The sequence below is a fragment of the Gorilla gorilla genome, chromosome 15 (assembly GCF_029281585.2).
Source record: "Gorilla gorilla gorilla isolate KB3781 chromosome 15, NHGRI_mGorGor1-v2.1_pri, whole genome shotgun sequence".
In the NCBI taxonomy this organism is placed as follows: Eukaryota; Metazoa; Chordata; class Mammalia; order Primates; family Hominidae; genus Gorilla; species Gorilla gorilla.
The window spans coordinates 17,343,676-17,358,197 of record NC_073239.2 but is presented as its reverse complement, the minus strand read 5'-3'; the positions used below and the strand labels follow the sequence as shown (position 1 = coordinate 17,358,197).

The 14,522-nt window shown below is 41.7% G+C and overlaps 1 protein-coding gene across 25 annotated transcripts in view; it reads left to right on the top strand.

Moving 5' to 3' along the window:
- The window catches only part of MIA2 (MIA SH3 domain ER export factor 2), a 117,485-nt gene that overhangs the window by 25,445 nt on the left and 77,518 nt on the right, over window positions 1-14,522 (top strand). For 3 of the 25 annotated variants that reach the window (XM_055361982.2, XM_031001832.3, XM_019010076.4), the window contains exon 1: window positions 8,055-8,192. The exons of 2 other annotated variants lie outside the window; for them this stretch is intronic. Coding sequence is in view for 10 of the 23 variants with exons in the window: in XM_019010073.4 (XP_018865618.4) it covers window positions 8,130-8,192 (63 nt within the window). In the remaining 13 variants the exon portion in view is untranslated. Of the gene's footprint in view, window positions 1-5,938; window positions 6,102-7,064; window positions 7,200-7,235; window positions 8,193-14,522 lie in introns of those variants that run through there. 20 more of the 25 variants (XM_055361976.2, XM_019010075.4, XM_055361971.2 and 17 more) reach the window with 16 other exon arrangements.

Below are 14,522 nucleotides of genomic sequence, written 5' to 3'. Positions count from 1 at the left end.
TTGGACAGCTACTAGTATACTGACTCTCCTGATTCAACAATGGAAAGAGAAGGAGAGTATCTCTTTCAAATCTCCACAAGGAGCCCTGGCAAGAGTAATCTGAAAATTTAATGGATGTCTTTTGAAAATTTATTTCCCCTTAGCACTTTTCTTTTCTCTCTCTCTCTTTCTCTTTTTTTTCTATTTTTTGAGACAGGGTCTTGCTCTGTCACCCAGGGTGGAGTACAGTGGCCCTATCACAGCTCACTGCAGCCTCAGCCTGCTGGGCTGAAGCAATCCTCCCACCTCAGGCACCTGAGTAGCTGGGATTACAGGCATGTGCCACCATGCCCGGCTAGTTTTTTTTTTTTTTTTTTTTTTTTTTTAATACTTTAAGTTCTAGGGTACATGTGCACAACTTGCAGTTTTGTTACATGTGTATACATGTGCCGTGTTGGTTTGCTGCACCATTAACTCATCATTTACATTAGGTATTTCTCCTAATGCTATCCCTCTCCTATCCCCCCGCCGACATGACAGGCCCCGGTGTGTGATGTTCCCCACTCTGTGTCCAAGCGTTCTCATTGTTCAATTCCCACCTATGAGTGAGAACATGCGGTGTTTGGTTTTCTGTCCTTGCAATAGTTTGCTCAGAATGATGGTTTCCAGCTTCATCCATGTCCTTGCAAAGGACATGAACTCATCCTTTTTTATGGTTGCATAGTATTCCATAGTGTATATGTGCCACATTTTCTTAATCCAGTCTGTCATTGATGGACATTTGGGTTGGTTCCAAGTCTGCTATTGTGAATAGTGCCGCAGTAAACATACGTGTGCATGTGTCATTATAGTAGCATGATTTATAATCCTTTGGGTATATGCCCAGTAATGGGATCGCTGGGTCAAATGGTATTTCTAGTTTTAGATCCTTGAGGAATCGCCACGCTGTCTTCCACAATGGTTGAACTAGTTTACAGTCCCACCAACAGTATAAAAGCATTCCTATTTCCCCACATCCTCTCCAGCACCTGTTGTTTCCTGACTTTTAAATGATCACCATTTTAACTGGTGTGAGATGGTATCTCATTGTGGTTTTGATTTGCATTTCTCTGATGGCCAGTGATGATGAGCATTTTTTCATGTGTCTGTTGGCTGCATAAATGTCTTCTTTTGAAAAGTGTCTGTTCATATCCTTTGCCCACTTTTTGATGAAATGGTTTGATTTTTTCTTGTAAATTTTATTAAGTTCTTTGCAGATTCTGGAAATTAGACCTTTGTCAGATGGGTAGATTGCAAAAATTTTCTCCCATTCTGTAGGTTGCCTGTTCACTCTGATGGTCGTTTCTTTTTCTGTGCAGAAGCTCTTTAGTTTAATTAGATCCCATTTGTCAATTTTGGCTTTTGTTGCCATTGCTTTTGGTGTTTTATTCATGAAGTCCTTGTCCATGCCTATGTCCTGAATGGTATTGCCTAGGTTTTCTTCTAGGGTTTTTATGGTTTTAGGTCTATCATTTAAATCTTTAATCCATCTTGAGTTAATTTTTGTATAAGGTGTAAGGAAGGGATCCAGTTTCAGCTTTCTACATATTGCTAGCCAGTTTTCCCAGCACCATTTATTAAATAGGGGATCCTTTCCCCGTTTCTTGTTTTTTTTTTCTTTTTTTTAATTATACTTTAAGTTCTAGGGTACATGTGCACAACATGCAGGTTTGTTACATATGTATACATGAGCCATGTTGGTGTGCTGCACCCATTAACTTGTCATTTACATTAGGTATATCTCCTAGTGCTTTTCCCTCCCACTCCCCTCACCCCACGACAGGCTCCAGTGTGTGATGTTCCCCTTCCTGTGTCCAAGTGTTCTCATTGTTCAATTCCCACCTATGAGTGAGAATATGCGGTGTTTGGTTTTTTGTTCTTGCAATAGTTTGCTCAAAATGATGGTTTCCAGCTTCATCCATGTCCCTACAAAGGACATGAACTCATCATTTTTTATGGCTGCATAGTATTCCATGGTGTATATGTGCCACATTTTCTTAATCCAGTCTATCATTGTTGGACATTTGGGTTGGTTCCAAGTCTTTGCTAATGTGAATAGTGCTGCAATAAACATACGTGTGCAGGTGCCTTTATAGCAGCATGATTTATAATCCTTTGGGTATATACCCAGTAATAGGATGGCTGGGTCAAATGGTATTTCTACTTCTAGATCCTTGAGGAATCGCCAGACTGTCTTCCACAATGGTTGTACTAGTTTACAGTCCCACCAACAGTGTAAAAGCATTCCTATTTCTCCACATCCTCTCTAGCACCTGTTGTTTCCTGACTTTTTAATGATCACCATTCTAACTGGTGTGAGATGGTATCTCATTGTGGTTTTGATTTGCATTTCTCTGATGGCCAGTGATGATGAGCATTTTTTCATGTGTCTGTTGGCTGCATAAATGTCTTCTTTTGAGAAGTGTCTGTTCGTATCCTTCACCCACTTGTTGATGGGGTTGTTTGTTTTTTTCTTGTACATTTGTTTGAGTTCTTTGTAGATTCTGGATATTAGCCCTTTGTCAGATGAGTAGATTGCAAAAATTTTCTCCCATTCTGTAGGTTGCCTGTTCACTCTGATGGTAGTTTCTTTTTCTGTGCAGAAGCTCTTTAGTTTAATTAGATCCCATTTGTCAGTTTTGGCTTTTGTTGCCATTGCTTTTGGTGTTTTAGACATGAAGTCTTTGCCCATGCCTATGTCCTGAATGGGATTGCCTAGGTTTTCTTCTAGGGTTTTTACGGTTTTAGGTCTAATATTTAAGGCTTTAATCCATCTTGAATTAATTTTTGTATAAGGTGTAAGGAAGGGATCCAGTTTCAGCTTTCTACATATGGCTAGCCAGTTAGCTTTCTACATATGGCTAGCAGTTTTCCCAGCACCATTTATTAAATAGGTGATCCTTTCTCCATTTCTTGTTTTTGTCAGGTTTGTCAAAGATCAGATGGTTGTAGATGTGTAGTGTTATTTCTGAGGCCTGTGTTCTGTTCCATTGGTCTATATCTCTGTTTTGGTACCACTACCATGCTGTTTTGGTTACTGTAGCTTTGTAGTATAGTTTGAAGTCAGGTAGCATGATGCCTCCAGCTTTGTTCTTTTTGCTTAGGACTGTCTTGGCAATGTGGGCTCTTTTTGGTTCCATATGAACTTTAAAGTAGTTTTTTCCAATTCTGTGAAGGAAGTCATTGATAGCTTGATGGGGATTGCATTGAATCTATAAATTACCTTGGGCATTATGGCCATTTTCACGATATTGATTCTTCCTATCCATGAGCATGGAATGTTCTTCCATTTGTTTGTGTCCTCTTTTATTTCAATGAGCAGTGATTTGTAGTTCTCCTTGAAGAGGTCCTTCACATCCCTTGTAAGTTGGATTCCTAGGTATTTTATTCTCTTTGTAGCAATTGTGAGTGGGAGTTCACTCATGATTTGACTCTCTGTTTGTCTGTTATTGGTGTATAAGAATGCTTGTGATTTTTGCACATTGATTTTGTATCCTGAGACTTTGCTGAAGTTGCTTATCAGCTTAAGGAGATTTGGGGCTGAGACGATGGGGTTTTCTAAATATACAATCATGTCATCTGCAAACAGGGACAATTTGACTCCCTGTTTTCCTAACTGAATACCCTTTATTTCCTTCTCTTCCCTGATTGCCCTGGGCAGAACTTCCAACACTGTGTTGAATAGGAGTGGTGAGAGAGGGCATCCCTGTCTTGTGCCAGTTTTCAAAGGGAATGCTTCCAGTTTTTGCCCATTCAGTATGATATTGGCTGTGGGTTTGTCATAAATAGCTCTTATTATTTTGAGATATGTTCCATCAATACCTAGTTTATTGAGAGTTTTTAGCATGAAGGGCTGGTGAATTTTGTCGAAAGCCTTTTCTGCATGTATTGAGATAATCATGTGGTTTTTGTCTTTGTTTCTGTTTATGTGATGGATTACATTTATTGATTTGTGTATGTTGAACCAGCCTTGCATCCCAGGGATAAAGCCAACTTGATCTTGATGGATTGTTCTTTTTTTTTTTTTTCCTAAATTTTTTGTAGAGACGAGAGCTCCCTATCTTGCCCAGGCCAGTCTGGAGCTCCTGGGCTCAAGGGAATCCTTCTGCCTTAGTCTCCCAGAGTGCTAGGATTACAGGCTTGAGCCATCATGCCCAGCATCTTTCTTTTCTTTTCTTTCTTCTTTTCCTTTCCTTTCCTTTCCTTCCCTCTTATTTTCTCTTTTCCTTTATTTTCCTTCCTTCCTTCCTTCCTTCCTTCCTTCCTTCCTTCCTTCCTTCCTTCCTCTCTCTCTCTTTTTTTTTTTTCTGAGACAGAGTTTCACTCAGTCACCGAGGCTGGAGTGCAGTGGTGTGATCTCAGCTCACTGCAATCTCCGCCTCCTGGGTTCAAATGATTTTCCTGCCTTAGCTTCCCAAGTAGCTGGGATTACAGGTGCACACCACCATGCCCAGCTAATTTTTTGTATTTTTTAGTAGAGACGGGGTTTCACCATGTTGGCCAGGCTGGTCTCGAACTCCTGACCTCGAGTGATCCGCCCACCTTGGCCTCCCAAAGTGCTAGGATTATAGGTGTGAGCCAACCACGCTCAGCCCTTCCTTTCTTTCTTATTTCCATGTTTATTTTGGATTCAAGGGGTACATGTACAGGTTTGTTACAAGGGTTGATTTCGTGATGCTGAGATTTGGGCTTCTATTGATTCTGTCATCCAGATAGTGAACATAGTATTCAGTGGGAAGTTTTTCAGTCCTTGACCTGCTCCCTTCCTCATTTTTGAGTCCCTAGTGTTTATTTTTCTCATCTTTATGTCTGTATGTACCCAAGATTTAGCTGCCACTTATAAGTGAGAACATGAGATATTTGGTTTTCCGTTTCTACGTTAATTCACTTAGGATAATGGCCTCCATCTGCATCCATGTTGCTGCAAAGAACATGATTTCATTTTTTATGGCTGCATAGTATTCCATAGTGTATATGTACCACATTTTCTTTATCCAATCCACCGTTGATGGGCACCTAGGGTGAGTCCCTGTCTTTGCTATTGTGAATAGTGCTGCAATGAACATGAGAGTGCATGTGTCTTTTGTTAGAACAATTTACTTTCTTTGGGTATATACCCAGTAATGACATTGCTGGGTCGAATGGTAGTTCTATTTTTAACACTACTTTTTTTTCTATTTTACAATTGAGGAGCCTCTTTTGAGTTCTAACGTTTATATATTCTTAAGTAGAATGCTTCATTTATTCACAGAATATACAATGGAAATTATCCAGCTATTGTTCAACAGGTAGTTCCTGATTCAATATGTTCTGAGAACAGCTCTTACATCACTAGTACAGAGATTAAAGATGTGGCTCCACAATTTTGATTTTCTTCCAAAAGAGTAAATCTTAAAGTCTGTGACACTGCCTGTTTAATTAAAAGGGAGTAACTAGTACTTACAGCTTTGCAATGGGGCCCTTCATAAGGCAAATCAGTGTCTAGGTTGTGAACAAAGTTTTCTGGTTAGCATGTTTCCGATGTTCTTGGATGTTTTCTAGTATCTATCACAAACACTAACAGCATTTGTTCTAACATCTGCTTTAAAACAGGTACTATATAAGACCAAAAAAATCCCATGTCTACTTATGGAGGACAGTCTTTGAATATCTTTTAAATGATAGAGATCATGTACTCTATATGAATAGGCTATAGAATAAAACATTTTAGTTTTTATCAGTTATCAAATTCAGGATTTTTCTTTTCAATTATAGACTGTAAGAGGGTAGTAATATGTACTTTTAAAAAACATATATAGGTGCATATATATGTGTGTGAGTATATATATATATATATATACTTAACAACGAGTGAGGTCCATGAAATTGGGTTATGGGTTGGTAGTCACAACTCCACCTGTAGCACCCCTTTACCACACAAATGTCAAAACGGGATCACAGTGTGGAAACAGGAGAGTGCAGGATATATTAGAATCTGAAATCTTTCTCAAGGATATGAGGTGCCTGGTAGAACTTTATTTACATGTTAGGAAATTTTAACATGAGCTTTTCAAGAAATGGAATTGAAAAGTCCAGAGGAAGAGGTGAGTTTATAACTATTAAGCATACTGAAAAAAATGAGGTTTGGAATTTTGCACTAAGTTTGTTAAGCTTTACTGTGTTTTTGCTATGGGGGAAACTTGGATTTTTCTTTTTTTTTCATTTTATCCTCTGTCCTTAATATTTTTAATATTTGGAGTGGTAATTATTGAAAATTGGAGTGCGACATAGAGTGACTTAGGGAGGGCAAAGGGAGGTTTTTTTTTGTTTTTTGAAAGTTCTAAAACCTGAAAATGATTCTGGAGTCTCCCGAAAATGTTCAGACACATTGAAGAATTTTTATTGAGTAATACAGTGTTCTAATTGAGGCATACACATTGTTCTAGGAGTCTGTGAAATTCTAAAGATAAAAGTTTGATTATGCTTGTTTTGACTTTAATGAACTATTCACATAATTTTAATACACAGTGTCTAACACGTATGGAAGTTGTGTAATACCTTATACCTTAACAATGGAGAATTACTAAGCAATTTCGGCTACTCTGATATTAGCATTTCCTGAAACTCCTCAGGCTGATGTGGCAAAGGAGAAATAGCAATCTGAGTTCTGAAAAGCTAGGCCGCATTTTGGTACTGAAAAATCACTTGCTGTGAACTTGGGCCAGTTTTTGATTTTTTAAATGGCATAACAATTCGTTGCTACAAGAGATTACATCAGGAAAATTTCCTAAGGATTTAAGATTTTGTTCATCTATTGAGTTCTTTTGGGTGATTTGTTTAGGAGGAAGTATCTGCTCCTTTTTGAGTTGCTTCACCAAAGTACTTGAGTGAGAAGGCAGAATATAATGAGAATGATCATGCTGGCAAGGAAGACATATATATGAGTTGGGTTATCCTTTACACCTACGTCAGCTAAAACCGTCTCCTACGAACAAATCCAGCACTTGGCATTTTATTCGACGGTCCTAAAAATAGAGTCCTAAATTTAGAAGGCAAGGTGCTACTTTTAGCTCCTCTTCTTGGAGGAAAACACCACGCACCGCGCCAGGCCAAGGTCCACGAGGATTTGATTTAGCATTTGGGTAACTGGCCGCTAATGGAACTGAAGACAGCTGGGCCTAACAAGTGCCCAGGTGACTCAGGTAAGCGAGGAAACCAGATCGAGGTTCTCTTGCGTGGGACAGGTTAAACTCTGACCAAACCACAGCTAAGCCGGGACGCCTTCCTGTCCAAAGTCCAAAGTCCGGACATGGTTGGCAGGGCGCACCGGCGCGTGCCCCGTAGGCCATTTTTCTGACTGGAATGACGGCGGCGGCTGGCTTCTCGGGGCTGCCGGGGTCTCCCGGGGTACGCCGCCGTCAGGACTTCTGCAGGGCGCAGACAGCAGGCTCCAGCGAGGCTGCGGAAGGAAAGCCTTGGGTGTCGGGGCTGGGCCTGGCGTCGGCGCCTGGGTCGGGGGCGGGGGTTGCGCCGAGACGCCTCTAGGAGAAGCCTCGCCGCCGCCGCCACCGCGGCCGCCCGAGGCGGGTGACCTTGGGACACAGCCCTGGTCTTTGGGGTTGTGCGGCTCACACGACAGCGCAGAGTATGAGGCCGAATCCCATCCTCTAGTCCCAAGCCTCTCCACTACCAGGGCTGGGTGGCTTCGCCAGGTAGAGCGCCGGCCCCTTTAAGAGCGAACGACCCGGACACGTCTGCGAAGCTTGCGCGAAGAAGGGGAAGTTTGCGGCTGTCCGCGCCTCCCCGCCTTCTCGCGGCTGCCCGGCCGAAACCAAACCGAGGGGTGGGGTGGCGAGGACAGGGTACGTCGCAGGCTTGTGCGGGTCGGGCTCGGACCTGCGCTGCCTCAGGATGTAAAGTATAACAAGAGGGTCGGGATGGGCAGCGTAGGCCTGTGAGGCCTGTGGGTGCCCCTGTCCCCCAGCTCCCCCCGCAGCCGGCTCCGCAGTGGTCCACTCCGGTTGCCGGGTGCGGATTCGGGTTCCGGACCGAAGGCTGTGTGTTCTCCGCCGTTTATTGTGGCCCCGACAGGCCGGGGTTACTGTGGCGACCACGAGAGCAGCTTTGGCGCTATGGAGGAGCCCGGGGCTACCCCTCAACCGTATTTCGGGCTGCTCCTGGAGGAGCTACGCAGGGTGAGCCCAGGCGCGATGAGTGTTACGTGGCCCAGGGGTCGTGGGAGCCGCCGGGGGAAGGAAGCAGTAGACCGGCTTTGGGGTCTAAGCCGCCGTGGTCAGAGGTCCCGAAGCCAGTCCTCGTCTGCTGCCCGGCTCCCGCCCGTGTTCGAGGCAGTAGTTAGGCTCGTAGGGCGCTTGAGTGGTTTTTGTGTGATGGAGGAGGACCTGGGGCTCTGGGAAGGTGAAGAAAGCACTTGCTTAGCTGGACTTTGCAAAGATGTAAATGTTTCCCGATTCCTAAAACTAATTAGCCTTTCCGCTATGTTGTTTATTTTGAGCAGAGACACGTGGTGTCTTCGACTGTGAGAAACTTGAGGACTGTTCCTTTAAATTAGTTACATTTACTGATGTAACTTCTCGTTGAACCTTGAAAGAACACCTGAGGTTGGGCGGGGAGTTGAAATTTTGATTCTGCGTTTTTTTGTTTTTTTTTTTTTTGGTAAAGAATGAATGCCCTTTTGAGATGCTTTACCATGAGTGAGATTGTTCTTCGCTTCTGTCTTGTTAATGTACAGTCTAGAGATAGTAAACTCCCAGTGTTCAAATTTTGTTTTTTATTTTTCAGGTCTAGTTTATAATCAAGTTGTAGAGATTTTTCTCCTTAAGTGTTTCTAGGTATCTTTGTTGACATGTGTAGGGGCATTTATGTCGCCGTGTTTTTAAAAACTGGATTAAATCTTTAAAAAGACCACTTAATTATTGAGGCAGTTACGATTACGTTTTCTTGTTATGTGAATTAAAGGTAGTGTTGCCACGGTGTTTATGAGTTCATAGTTTGTCTAGTGCATACGCATATGTATGTATTTAATATGAAAAGAGCACCTTTATGGAGATTCTAAATGGACTAAGACTTAGTTTTGGCCACTAGCATCATGTTGTCTGTTAAGAGAGAGAAGACAAAAAAAAAAAAAATAGTACAAAGTAGAAACTGATGAAGTGCTTACCTAAGCATACACACACAGTGCAGGGAACTAGGAGCTGTATTACTTAAGAGTGTAAAGTGGGCTTAGGGAGTGATGTGCAGTGATGCTTGCCGGAGATGTAAGTACGTTCCGAGTGCTGTAGGTGCTGGAGAGCTGTTGAAGGCTTTTCCGTGGTTAGACTTGTGGTTTAAAATTTAAGCTCTTCTTGATAGTAGCATGTAGATGAGATGTCAGGGAAACAAAGCTTGAAATAGGGATTAAGGGAGAGGTGACAGTAGTAGGGATAGGAAAGAGGGTACTGTGTGGAGAAATAGCCTCTAAGAGCTAAAATATGTTTGACTTTATTGATTGCATGTGAAGGGTGAGAGAGAAGGAATCTAGAAGGACTCCCAGGTTTGTGGCTGTGGTAACTTATTCATGGAGGTAGGGCTTATAGAAAGAGAAGCATATTTCCCTTTCTTCACTAAAAACAATAATAATCAAGATTTAGTTTTTATAGGACTGCCAATGTACAGAGACATGGAGAAATGCAGCCAGATTTTGCAGTTTTCTCTAGTCTGGTGCGTTGTATCTTCACCTGCACAGTTTTTTTTTTTTTTTTTTTTTTTTTTTTGCTAAATGCCGAGTACCCTGGCCTGGGGGCTAGGATGGCGCAACATTGTTCTGCTTTAACTTTTTTTTTTATTTTTAAAAATTATTTTGTATTGAGATATATTCACACAACATAAAATTCATCCTTTTATAATGTCCATTTCAGTGCTTTTTTTGTTAAATTCACTATGTTATGCAACTGTCAGCACAGTTCCTCAACATTTTTATTACCCCAGAAAATAAACTCTACTGATTAGCAGTCTTAATTCCCACCCCTCATCCCTTGACAACCACCAATCTATTTTCTGTCTCTATGAACATGTCTATTCTGCATGTGTCATGTAGTCATACTATATGTGGCCTTTTGTCTGGCTTCTTTTACTTAGCATGTTTTCAAGGCTTATCCATGTTGTAGCATGTAACAGAGCTTCATTTCTTTTTTCTTTCTTTTTTTTTTTTTGAGACAGGGTCTCATCCCTGTCACCCAGGGGGAAGTGCAGTGGCTTGATCTCAGCTCACTGCAGCTTAGACCTCTCCAGCTCAGGTGATCCTCCCACCTCAGCCTCCTGAATAGGTGGGACCACAGCACATGCCACCAGGCCTGGCTAATTTTTTTGTATTTTTTGTAGAGACAGGGTTTCTGCATGTTACCCAGGCTGGTCTTGAGCTCCTAGGCTCAAGTGATCTGCCCACCTCGGCCTCCGAAAATGCTGGGATTACAGGCGTGAGCCACTTCGCCTGGCCCTTCATTTCTTTTTATGGTGAAAAAATATTCCGTTGTGTGACTATATCACATTTATGTCATAGTTGATGGACATATGGATTATTAATACTTTTTGGCTATTATGAATAATGCTGCTTTGTGTATACGTTTTTATATATGTTTTTAGTTCTCCTGGGTAAGTACCTGGGGTGGAATCGCTGAGTCATATTTACCATATATTTAACTTTTTGAGAACTGCCAAATTGTTTTCCAGAGGTCACACCATTTTACATCCCCACCAGCAGTTTATGAGGGTTTCAGTTTTCTGCATCCCCTCCAATGCTTGTGATTTTCTGTTTTCTTTTGTTTTTAATTGCCACCCTTGTGGGTGTACAAGTGAGTGGTATTTCACTCTGTTTTTTTTTTGTTTTTTTTTTTTGAGACTGAGTCTTGCTCTATCACCCAGGCTGGAGTGCAGTGGCGTGATCTCGGCTCACTGCAGCCTCCACCTCCCAGGTTCAAGTGATTCTCCTGCCTCAGCCTCCTGTGTAGCTGGGACTATAGGCACTAACCACCACACCTGGCTAATTTTTGTATTTTTAGTAGAGACAGGTTTCACCATGTTGGCCAGGATGGTCTCGATCTCCTGACCTTGTGATCCACCTGCCTCGGCCTCCCAAAGTGCAGGGATTACAGGTGTGAGCCACCGCACCCGGCCTTACTCTGTTTTTTGTTGTTGTTGTTGTTTGTTTGTTTTGTTTTTTAAGAGATGGGGTCTTGCTTTGTTGCCCAGGCTGGAGCGTAGTGGCGTGATCATAGCCCACTGCTGCCTTAAATTCCTGGCCTCAAGGGATCCTCCTGCCTCAGCCTTCCAGAGTGCTGGTTTTACAGATGTGAGCCACCACACCAGGCCTTGTGGTTGTTTTGATTTGTATTTTCCTAGTAACTAATGATGTTGAGCATGTGCTTATTGTTTATATCTTCTTTGGGGAAATGTCTGTTGATTTCCTTTTGCTCATTTAAAAAATGGGTGGTCTTTTTATTGTTGAGTTATAAGCATTCTTTATACATTTAGGGTGCTAAATGCTTACCAGATAAATGATTTAGAAAGATTTTCTCTCATTCTGTGCATTTTCTTTTCACCTTCTTGGTGTGTCCTTTGAAGCGTAAGCGTTCTAAATTTTGATTAAGTCTAATTTATCTTTTTTTTCCTTTGGTTGCTTGTGCTTTTGGTGTCATAGCTAAGAAACCGTTGCTTAAGACAAGGTTACAAACATTTACAGTTATGCTTCCTTCTAAGAGTTTTAGCTCTTACGGGAAGTTCTTCGATCCACTTTGAGTGATTTTGTTTCCATATATGTTATGAAGAATGGGTCTAGATTTATTCCTTGGCATGTGGATGTTTATTGGCTTATTCTAGTATGATTTGTTTGAAAGAACTGTTTTTTCCTCATTGATTTGTCTTAATACTGTTGAAAATAATTTACCATAAATTTAAGGGTTTATTTCTGGACTCTGATTTCTATTTCATTGGTCTGTGTCTGTCCCTATGCCATTACTACATTATCTTTAAAACATTTTTTTACCCAATGTCTTGATTATTGTTTCTTTGTAGTAAGATACAGTAGGGAAGTATGAGTCCCCCAGCGTTGTTTTTGTTTATCCACATTCTTTTTCTTTATCAATATTGTTTTGGCTATGTGGAGTCCCTTGCATTTCTATATAAATTTTAGGAATTCAGTTTTAGGAATTTAGGATTCAGTTTGTCCATTTCTGCAAAAAAGGCAGTTGGAATTTTAATAGGGGTTGCATTGAGTCTGTAGATCAGTTTAGGGAGTATTGCTCTCTTAATAATATTAAGTCTTCCAAGCTGGGTGCAGTGGTTCATGCTTGTAATCCCAGCACTTTGGGAGACCAAGGTGAGCAGATCATTTGAGCCCAGGACTTCAAGACCAGCCCGGGCAACTTGGTGAAACTGTTGTGGTCTTTCTGCTCCTTAGCTCAGCTAGGTCCAAGTTCTTGTCTTACAACCAAGAAGAATTAGGCATGCGGACCCCAGAGAGTGAGTGGAATAGAATTTATTAAGTGAAAGGAAAGCTCTCGGCAAAGAGGGAATGCTGGTGGTTCCGCTAGCAGAAGGCAGGAAAGTCCCCCTGTGTGGCTGGGTCTGCGGCCTTTTGTGGACTCAGAATGGGGAGTGCGTGCTGATTGGTTTGTGAGTATGCAAAAAAGGTTAAAGCAAAGATACCACTTAGAGGTGGGCGTGACAATGTAGACAACTAATTAGGAGGCCGGGTGCGGTGGCTCATGCCTGTAATCCCAGCACTTTGGGAGGCTGATGGGGGTGGATCACTAGGTCAGGAGTTTGAGACCAGCCTGGCCAACATGGTGAAACCCTTCTCTACTAAAGATACAAAAAATTAGCTGAGCATGGTGGTGTGCATCTGTAATCCCAGCTACTCAGGAGGCTGAGGCAGGAGAATCGCTTGAACCCGGGAGGCGGAGGTTGCCGTGAGCTGAGATTGCGCCATTGCACTCCATCCTGGGTGACAGGGCGAGACTCCATCCCAAAAAAAAGAAAAAGAAAACTTATTAGTAAAGGGTAGGTATATGTAAAATAGGTGAAAGATGGGCATCAATCAGAGGAAAGTGGGCCAAACAAGAAGGCAAGTTCTCAATCTGGTCCAAGGATTTAACTTGTGGCTTGGCTTTCAGGCTTTAAACTGTCTTTGGCTTGAAGTTGGGGTTTCACTAGGGACCCGCCCCTATCTGCCTGGGCATTTGGCTGCCTCCTGCCACTCTCAAAATCCTGTCTCTAAAAGAAATACAAAAATTAGTTGGGCAAGGTGGCATGTGCCTGTAGTCCTACTGCTTGGGAGGCTGAGGTGGGAGGATCATCTGAGCCTGGGGAGGGCAAGGCTGCAGTGAGCCAAGATCGCACCACTGCACTCCAGCCTGGGTGACAGACTCAGTCCCTGTCTCAAACAAAGAAGTCTTCCAGCCCATGGACATGGATTGGCTTTACATTTATTTAAGTCTTCCTTCGTTGCTTTCCACAATATTTTGTAGTTTCAGTGTGCACTTCTTTTGTTAAATGTATTCCTAATAATCTTATTCTTTTTGATGCTATTATGGATGGAAATGTTTTCTTTATTTCATTTTCAGGTTGCTCATTGCTGTTGTATAGAAATTCAACTGATTTTTCTATGTTGATTTTGTATTCTGCAATTTTGCTGTACTTAATAGCTCTGATAGTTTTTCTATAGGTTCTTTAGGATTTTCTTTATGTATAGAATAGCATTATGTCATCTTCAAACAGTTTTTCTTCTTCCTTTCCAGTCTGGATGCCTTTTATTTATTTTTCTTTCCTAATTGCTCTGGCTAGAACCTCCATTACAATGTTGAATACATGTTGATAGAGCGGACATTATTGTTCCTGATCTTAGGAGAAAAGCTTTTTTTTTTTTTTTTTCCCCCTCATCTTTAAGTATGATGTTAACTGTAGGTTTTGCATAGATGTTCCTTGTCAGGTTGAGGAAATTCCCTCAAATTGTACTTTGTTGAGTGTGTTTTGTTTTGTTGTTGTTTGTTTGGGACAGGGCCTCACTCTGTTGCCCAGGCTGGAGTGCAGTGGCATGATCATGATTCACTGCCGTCTGGACTTCCTGGGCTCAGGTGATTCTCCCACCTTGGCATTCTGAGTAGCTGGGACCACGGGCATGTGCCATCATGCTTGGCTAATTTTTGTTGAATGTTTTGATTATGAAATGGTGCTAGATATAGTCAAATGCTTTTTCTGTGTCTATTGAGATGATCATGCGTTTTTTTTCTCTTCATTTTCTTAATATGGTTTATAAGATTATTGTATGTTAAACCAACCTTGCATTTCTGGGATAAATCCCACTTGGTCATGGTACATAATCCTTTTTATATGTTGCTGGATTTGGTTTGTCAATATTTTTTTGAGGATTTTTGCATCTGGAGTCATATATTGGTGTGTGATTTTCTTTTCTTGTGTGATGTATTTTTCTGGCTTTTAGGGTAAATACCAGCCTCATAGAATAAGTTAGG